This window comes from Pogoniulus pusillus, chromosome 17 (assembly GCF_015220805.1).
Source record: "Pogoniulus pusillus isolate bPogPus1 chromosome 17, bPogPus1.pri, whole genome shotgun sequence".
NCBI classification, from domain to species: Eukaryota; Metazoa; Chordata; class Aves; order Piciformes; family Lybiidae; genus Pogoniulus; species Pogoniulus pusillus.
This window is the reverse complement of record NC_087280.1, coordinates 18,576,503-18,585,640: the sequence shown is the minus strand read 5'-3', so window position 1 is coordinate 18,585,640 and position 9,138 is coordinate 18,576,503. Positions and strand designations below refer to the sequence as shown.

The window sequence follows — 9,138 nt, the reverse complement described above, 5'->3', positions numbered from 1 at the left end:
ACCCATTCGAGGTCCCTACGATCCGACGGCGCCAGGGCGGGGGAGCGCAGGCTGCAGGGGAGGGGCACTCGTGATTGGACGGGGCCTGCGGAGCGCCTTCTGATTGGGTGGGAGGCGGAGCGCGCGGGGCGGGGCGGTGTTGTGGCGGGACTCGCGGCAGGGCGGCTCTCGCGAGAGCCGCGCGGTGGCGGCGGTCTCGCGTGGCTGAGGCAGCTCCGCCTCCGGGCGCTTGGGCCGGCGCCGAGCGAAGCGGGGCTGAGCGCTGCCCGCAGCCGCTCCCCGCACCGGCGGCAGCCCTGCCGGTGAGTGGCTTTCCCCGCGGCGGGAGGGAGATAGTGGGACAGTGCGTGTCGGGTTCTAAGAGAGTGTGTGGGTGCCTTCGCTGCCTTTACCCTCTGTCTTCTGTTGTCTGCCCACCGGGGCACAACGGCTTCTCCGTGAGGGGGTGTGATTTTTCACCGGGCCGAGGCCCTTCTTCCTTGCCTCAGCCGTGGGGCGGCTTCCCGCCGCTTCCTTAACCGTCACAAGCCTTTACCTGTGGCGGTCTCCACGCACACCCCCGCCCCGTCGGGGCAGGCCGGTTCGTCTGCACCCACCACTCCCCAGGGCCTGAGGGGAGCAGAGTCGGGCGGCTCTGTGCAGCTTCAGAGCCTCGTTCTCTCGTGCCCTGCGGCTTCTACAAGTTTTCAGTGGCTTTCCCCACCAGTCAGTCCCGTTCGGCGGCCTGGAGGTCTCCTAAGCCTCCCAGTGTTGTCCCTGCACATCCCGATACAGTCTCCACTTCCTGACCTGTGCTCAATGGGAGCTTATTTGTCCATACTCTGTGCAGTGTCGTTTTTCTGCCCAATCACTTGACTCTTCCCAGGGCCGTCATCACTGGCTGTTACCTGCCCTCACGCCTTTTTCCTCTGCTTAAAGACCATGATTGTGTCCTTTTTTGTATCACTGTGTGTTATCTCTGTAAAAAGTATGTTCAGAAAGTTTGGCTTCTGGTGGAAAGGAGTCAAAGTTTTCCACTGAAATAAGAGCCAAAATAGAGGAGGTTATGACTGGACTTTGCACTTGTGGGCTTGTGTGTCGCTGCCTTCCTGTGTGCACTCCGAAGTGTGGCCCAGTTGGTATATAGAATCAACTCTGAAGAAAAGTCTGTGAGTGCAGAATATGTAAACAGCATCCCTGGACAAACTGTAATGCCCTGAATTCCTTAATCTGCTGAACTAAGGAATTTATAATGTTGCTAGTGCGGAGGCCAGACAGGTACATACCCAGTCTCCTGAAGACAGCTGGAGAAGGTAAATGTTGTAGCAATGGTTCTCCCATGAACACTGCTTAAGCAAAGCTGAGCTGATGTTTTCTGGTCTTATATAGGAGTCTCAAAAGGGTAATCGTCTGCTCCTAGAAGTGATCATTGCATTTCTTGACCTGGGGATAACTCAAGACTAGAGGAGGTGTACAGGGTATTACACCCAAGTTGTGACTAGTAATGTGGAAATGTAAGAAAATAAATGCTGTGTTCTTCTAGGAGGATGTAGATCACTGATAAAAGCAGTTCATTGGCAAGTTGAGGAAATTTGTGAAACTCATAAAGGAGTTGGATTTACATGTGTCATCCTGTTGTCTGACTGCAGCTCCTTCAGTAAAGGAAAGAACTAAACCAGAATATGTTACTAATGTAAACCAGTTACAATGCCTTGCCTTTCATTAATGGAAGTTAATTTATGCAGAGAGTTTGTAGAAAATGGTTAGCTTTTAATTTATAAATAGTCTGGATTCATTATGTTCTCATGACTTCTGAGAAAATTGGGAAGATGTAGCCAGCATTGCTGTTGCTGCCTAAATAGAGATGACCTAAGAATCTAGAATTTTGGATATACCTGAAAAGCAAGCAAAGTAAAATCTGGTTCCAGGTAGGAGTTAATTTGTAATTTGTCTTGCCTTTGTTTTTGCATTTTGAAATTGTCAGTTAAAGCTTCACATTTAAGTCTTTTTAGTTTTATTTTTAGGAATCAGTTGAAAATCTACTCTGATATTTACCTCTTTATAAATTTGCTTGCTTTAAATTTCAGATTTCTCCTTTATTAGTTTACTGGCTGCCCATCCCCAGTAGCTCTTCCAACTGCTACATTCTTATCCTTTTATGTGGAAAAGCTTCACAAACTTTCCTTGCTTTTTGTCATTCTGGATTAAAAGGCATTTTAGTCATCTGAAGATAAGAAGTCCTCCAATAAATTGTGTACTTTTCTTGTCATCTGTGGATTCTTCTAGCATACTTCACAGGATAAGTGTAGGATATCAACAGTGGTTAATAAAGACTGATTTTTTTTATTTTTCTGTGTTTTTTTTTTTTGTGGTGGCAACTTTGACAGAAGGACCTGAAGGGTCCATGGGAAGTGGATGAAAAAACGCATTATATGTACCTTAAGATTTTGTTATTGCCGTTCCAAAACCACTAAAACTTCATCCAGAAAACAGTCAAAGGCAGGCTTCTAACACACTTTATTGTGTGAATGTTCTGGGTACTTGATTTCTAGATTAAATAGAACAAGTTTGATCAGACAGTATGTTTTAACTAATTCTTTCTTCGAAAGAGTGCATGGTATACACCTTGGTAATTTCTTGTTTGGATTTGCTTTTTTTCTTCCTCTTTTTGTCTCCTAGAAATGGGGCTGGTTTCAGAAGATGCAGTGCACTAGATGTGGTGTTTGGAACAGCATTAGTCATGGCATCAGAACTATGTAAAACAATCTCTGAGGCAAAGTTGGAAAGGCACAAGAACTTGTTCTTAAATTACCGAAACCTCCATCACTTCCCTTTGGAGTTACTGAAAGATGAGGGACTGCAGTACCTGGAGAGGCTTTATATGAAAAGAAATTCCCTGACCACATTGGTATGACAATTTCTTTATTGTAATGTTTACTGTCTATATGTTTAGGAATTCTGATTTATGGAATGCAAAAACCCAATATAATTTGAAACAACAGTAATAAGTCTTCTAGCAGACCTGATGCTGAATGATGTAATGTGTTGTGAAATAAGAGTATTTGGTTGTATTATTGATTGAATTTTCATCGGTAACTTAGAGTATAATAAATGAACATTTATGACATAATTGGTTGCTGCCTTGAAGCTCTTTAAAGATCTGCTGGGAGTTTATCATGAGATTTGGTGTTTGGTTTTTTTTAACTGCTATAAATCTTGCTCATGTCAGTGGTCAGGCCTTTCAACTGTTGGGTGATGCTATGCAAGTCAAGTCTACTTTCCCTCATTACCCTAACAACTTTGACCTTGGTTGTGCCCTATTTTAAAGGTATTGTCAATCCCAGGGTCTAATTCAAAGCGTGCTGTTAAGATGCCAGCAAAAATGTGTGTCTGTGGGCAGCTGCTGCTAGGTGAACAGTTGGTTTCAGGATTATGAGAGGTTTGTGCCCTATTTGGGTTTGGGTTTTTTGACCTAAACTGAACAGTTTCTCACCCTGAATGACTGTGACCTTAGAATTTGGTGTGACCTAGTTACATAACCAAAATTTCCTACAGAGTTGAAACTTGCCACTGTCAATAGGCTCAAATCTCCAACTAATTCAGTTGTTTATATTTGTTTTGGTTTAGTTATTTTCTTGGGGTCTTCTATGGTAAAATAACTAAAATATCAGCCAGGGAAGAGGAGTTTGAGGGTTTGACTGCTAAAATTATAGTGTTGTAGTATTATGTATAGTCTATTTATTGTAAAATTGTATACTTTTCAGTGCCTCCTAGAAAAAGTTAAGTACTTCAGTTTAAAGAAAAATGTTTAAAGCTTTGACAAGGGTACATTGGATTTCCTCAAAGTTCCAGTTCTTGGGCTCAAAGCCAAAATTAATCCGAAGATTTAATGCTTTTTCTTCATGTTGAATGACTCACTTAAGTTTTCATGTCTTGTAGAGAAGTATTTTGGCACTTTTTTGTTTTGGTCAAGTGCTTTGCTTAATAACTTAATGGGAGGATAGGATTTATGATTACAAGTTAAAGGTGCTTTAAAAATTGAACCAAAGACCATAAACAGTCCTGCTTTGACACTGAAATTCAGTAATTATTTAGTGATGTGAAGTTTATGAAGATTGTACTGCTCAAGAGAGAAAGCAATAATAAGGAGAGTTTTGAAGGTCTGTTTTCTTTGTGCGTGTGAGTCTGGTTTTGTTTTTCTCAAAGCAATACTTAAAATACTTAAACCATAGCTAGGTTAAGTGACTTGTAAACAGTGTGAAGTAGAGCAGTAGGATTCGAAATGATCAGGATAACTGATCGAATTTCCTTCAAGTGCACAGCACTGTAGCTGGGACCTAGGCAAACAAAATTGGGTTGAATTCACTGGGCATTTCTTCAGCAGAATAGATGTTGGAAGTTTCAGTGGACAGAAATAGATCAAGGCAGCAGCATGTTACAAACAGGCAGATGTCTTTTTGGAACATAGAAAGTTTCATGATCTCTGTTAAAAGTGAAGGGAAATAATTACTGGATACTGTTAAATCACAAGCTGGAGAAGAGATTGAATCTGAGGTTTCATGCTTATGAACAACCCAGGTAAAATGGAAAGAAGTTGGAAGGCAGCAACGAGGGAAATTTAGGGGATGTGCCTGGTGAGAGAAGGTGGAGAGATATAGATTAATTCCACTTGTGAAAAGAAAAGACAGCGCAGAAAAAAAAATAGAAGAGTGAGAGAAATGAAGGAGTACAGAAGTCAACAGTATATTTACTGAGCAGTATTTTCATAATGGTTTTTTAAGCTGGTAGGACAAGTAATGCTCAATTTCAGTAAAGACATAGTAAGTTATTTATATGGAAGAGGCAGAGGAGGGAATCTCATCTGAGATTAGCTAAAAAAAAAAAACAGGCTATCATAGGAATCTGTTTTCTGTTCTCTGATGCTTTTGAAAGAGAACATGTACCAGTTTCTCTGAATCATAGAATCAACCAGGTTGGAAGAGACCTCCAAGATCATCCAGTACAACCTATCACCCAGCCCTAACCAATCAACTAGATCATGGCACTGTCTGAGAAGAGTAGTTCTAATGTCTAGATCAGCCTTGTGCTCCTTTTATTCCATGCAGGATGATGAGCATTAGCTCATCAATAAATACTTTAAATTACATACAATTATTAGCAGTCATCAAAGCTGAATCTATAAGGTGCTGCTTCCATCCCACTGGCTTATTCCTTCAGAGTTATGAAAAGTCATGGCTAAATCAACTTTTTTTTTCTTTTTTTTTTTGCTCTTCTCAAACTACTCTAGTCCTTGACAGATGGCTCCTATGAAAATGTCTGGAGTAGTTGCACTGACAGAATTTACACATACCTTGCCTAAGAATAGTTTAACTTTTGTCTTCGTTGACAAAATGGAAATGCTAGAGGATTCTGACATAATGGATCAAGAAGCTGTATAGCACACATCTATCCCAGCATGGAGTCTTCCAGCTTCTCCTCATGTAATATTTGATTGATTAACACTGGCCTTACAGTAATCCTGTTTCCCCATATATTAAAGGAAATAGCAGCCTGCTGTGATGGCACTGTCAGAAGCATGAGCTAGCCATGTGAAAGGACAGTTGTTGATTGCTAACTCAGACTATGCAATGCTGTCCTGTCCAGACAGACCAGCAGGGTCATGTTTGGGAAAATGCCCAGTGGGTGTGAGGGGAAGGCAAGATTCAGCTGATCGCAGAATTGATGATTCAGTTGTCATTGTCTGCTGTCATGGCACCAGCAGAGACCAGAGTTAGCTTTATCTCTTTGTAGGATGTTGTGTTAAACAACTTTGACTCTGGCACGTTGTGGTACTCAAGAGAATAAACAAAATTTCTACTCTAGACCTGTTAAACTGTGAAAGTGTCTCTCCTGGGTTTCATTTTCTTAACATATAAAGCAATTAAAGCAAGAAGAAGAGTACAACCTTCATGTATAACGTGAAAATAGTTCATGGTTCAGTGTTCCCATTCTAACAAAGGGTATAGGATAACAGCAGCAGGTGGTTTGTTGGTTTTGGTTTTTTTTGTTTCACATTCCCTTCTAGGTATATTTTTATTAAAGCTTGGAAGTTTTTTGGTGCTTGGGCATGTTGCAGCTTTTGCATATTTTCCCAGCGTCATTTTTTTTCCACTTCGACCAAAAATTTGTGTCGAGAAGATAGCTGTACTGTAGGTAACCTTCCAGCAGGTGGCAGCAACGGATTAATTATGGCAGTTTGGTCGGGTCATGACGTCACCAGTTCGCTTATTGAGCCATCATTTGCTGCGCCCCAGTTAAAACCGAAAGCTTTCTTTCACTCAGATCTGTGATGTGATGTCTTTGCTGCATAATTATATTACGTAGTTAGTTTTTCAGGTTAGCATATTCCTTCATAATGCATTTATAAACACAAAGTTAAGAAAAGACTGGATGAGGCACTTAGTGCCATGCTCTAGTTGATTGGATGGGGCAGGGTGCTAGGTTGGACTGGATGATCTTGGAGGTCTCTTCCAACCTGGTTGATTCTATGATTTAGATAATGATACCTTAAATTTACACGACAGTGAACATTGTGGGATTGTTTTTGAACAGGGAATTGTCCATGCGACTGAGCAGTTTTTAAAATTAATGTATGCATCTATATGTGTTGTAAAACCTTTTTTCAGTCAGACCTACCTATTTAAAGTAGATATTTTAAGGAATAAAACTGTCTTAACCTTGAATAATTCTGAATACAGTTACCAACATGACATCTGAAGCTTGTGAAGCCAATTTTGTGATGGTTATAAATGGCATCAGGAAACAGAATTGCAACTAGGGATCAGTTAGCATTTACAAAATTATATGCATGTTAATATGGAAATATGGAAATCTAGTTTGATGGATTCAGCACTTCTGGCTTAGTGGTAATTGATTACAGTACCCAAAGTTTGTAGGTCATTTCTCAGTTTAGCAGCATTACAGAATAAATTGCACTATGGATAGACATCTCGTGTAGTTCTTGTTCTTATATCTGTAAAGGCTGCAGCTTCATAGCAGTCTCTTGACTTCAGCTAACTCAGTTGTATTTGAATATATCTTCAAAGTAAAGTTTTAGTAATCTATCTTTTTAGGCTCAGAAGTCTGACTGCCATTTGGTTGAGGACACACTAATGTCACTTCTAGGCTGTAGTTCTGTTTCAGTGGAGAACTGCTCACCCTTAATATATCCCGGACTGCACGTTCTCCATCAGTGGAGATGGAAATAGGGTATTGTATATGAGCTCTGTGTTGATGTTATTTTTCTGTGGCTTAACTGCAGACACGTTTTAGTGTGGTTGTTAAAATGACTTGGGTACACAGTATGTGTGTCTGTTTTTTGTTTAGAAACTTAAAAAATCTCTAACTCTTTTTCAGCCAGAAAACCTTGCACAGAAGCTTCCAAACCTCGTGGAATTGTGAGTTTGTGTAGGAGTTCTAATATATTTTTATAATGCTGATCCATTTTATCTTAAAATAATTGTAGAATACATTGCTTGCACATAACCTGCCTCTTAAATGTGAAGGGTTTTCTTGTAAGGCAAGAAAGGGTCTTCTTCTAAAGGAGCTATATTATGTTGTAATCAATCTCATGCTAATAAACAAGAAATTATAAATATATATTGTGTAGCTTTCCAACTCCTGTGCCAACTGTTCTCACCCTGATAAAACACTGGAGCCTCCAAATGCTCAGATGGTTGTGACAGAGCCAGAGTACCAAGTTACTGCCTCCAGCCCATCCCTAGTTGCTCATTTCTACCTCACTTACAGTTACTATTATCTCAGTCTTTCTGATTATAGTTATAAGATTTTTTGGAACCAAGTCAGAGATTGTCAAACAGGAGCAGGAATGAGCAAGCAGGGGTAGTAACTGTTTAATGATGTTTGCTATAGGCAGAGTAGTTTATACAGTCTTGTCCAAAGAATGAACATCACATGAACTGTTATTGTTTTGGCAATCAGTTTTAAGCTGTAAGCTTCAGAATCAGTGTTTTCTTCCTTCTACTTCAGTTATGATTTCCTTGGGTGTTGTATTTCATATACTTAGTGTTTAATGTTTTGTCATGGGGCATCAGGAAATCTCCATGTCATCTGATGGTGCCGTTAGGAAAACTTGTGTAAGTTACTCCTTAAAATAATCTCTTACAAACACTGAACTGCAGGAGTCAAACCTAATTATTTGAGATTCAGCAAGCTTAGTTGCACCGCCATTATTTGATACATCCTGCTGGTCCAGAGAGAGCTGCAGTGAGCCTGTGATTTGTGCAGCTCCAATAGTACAAGTTAATTTTGATCAGAAAGTTTGATCAGTGTTGAAAGAGACCACAAAATAAAGATTGGTTGAAAGAATAATTTGTTATTTACTTCACGTTTTCAATGAAAAACTTAACTGATTTTCATGTTCCCAAAAGTTACATTCTTAGGCATTTGTTTCACTATGTGTTTTTAAAAACTTTACTGTTTTCGGTGTTTCTTCATACATTGTGTATCCCTCATGCTGGGATACTGGCTGTAGTGCCTCATAGTAGACATTTTTTTAGCTTGAGTGAAATATTTCACATCTATTTAACTATTTTCAGGAGCTGCAGCTGAAAGAGGTAGAATCCTCACCTTGAAATCATATATGTATACACATATATATATATTTCTACAAATGTATCCACTATCTTTGCTTAAATTTTTAGTAAACTTTAAATGTTTGAAATTCTTAAATAATTAATCCATGCAGTTGAAATGTTCATATGTCTTTTTCCTTATTTTACCTCTCTCTTCCCCAAAAGACAGGCTCCTCCTTTAGGGAATGTTGTTTAAATAGAATACACTAGAAATAAATATGCTGTGCAAAATATTTTCATGTATTCCTGAGCAGTTGGACATTGAATATTCAGTATTCCTGTACAATTAGATAAACCAGTATTTGAAAATGTTGTCTACAAGACCTGATGGTTCATTTGCAGCAGTGCTTACTAAAAAATGTGTCAAGTCTGTTGTTATGTCACTATCAGTACTAGGAGTGCAGCAGCAGAGGGTGCTGAATATTCTCAGTGAGAAATCTGGCCACCCTCACTAAGTGTCTATATAACCACGTGTAAGATTGAGTTTTTCTTCTGAAAATGAGCTCTAGGTTTGAAAAACCCACTT

At 39.9% G+C, this 9,138-nt stretch overlaps 1 protein-coding gene across 2 annotated transcripts in view; it reads left to right on the top strand.

The window, feature by feature from the left end:
• Positions 1-218: 218 nt before the first annotated feature.
• Positions 219-9,138, top strand: part of LRRC28 (leucine rich repeat containing 28) — a 54,043-nt gene continuing 45,123 nt past the window's right edge. For both annotated transcript variants that reach the window (XR_010305424.1, XM_064158024.1), the window contains exons 1-3: positions 219-302; positions 2,659-2,887; positions 7,375-7,415. Coding sequence is in view for 1 of the 2 variants with exons in the window: in XM_064158024.1 (XP_064014094.1) it covers positions 2,720-2,887; positions 7,375-7,415 (209 nt within the window). In the remaining variant the exon portion in view is untranslated. The remainder of the gene's footprint in view (positions 303-2,658; positions 2,888-7,374; positions 7,416-9,138) is intronic.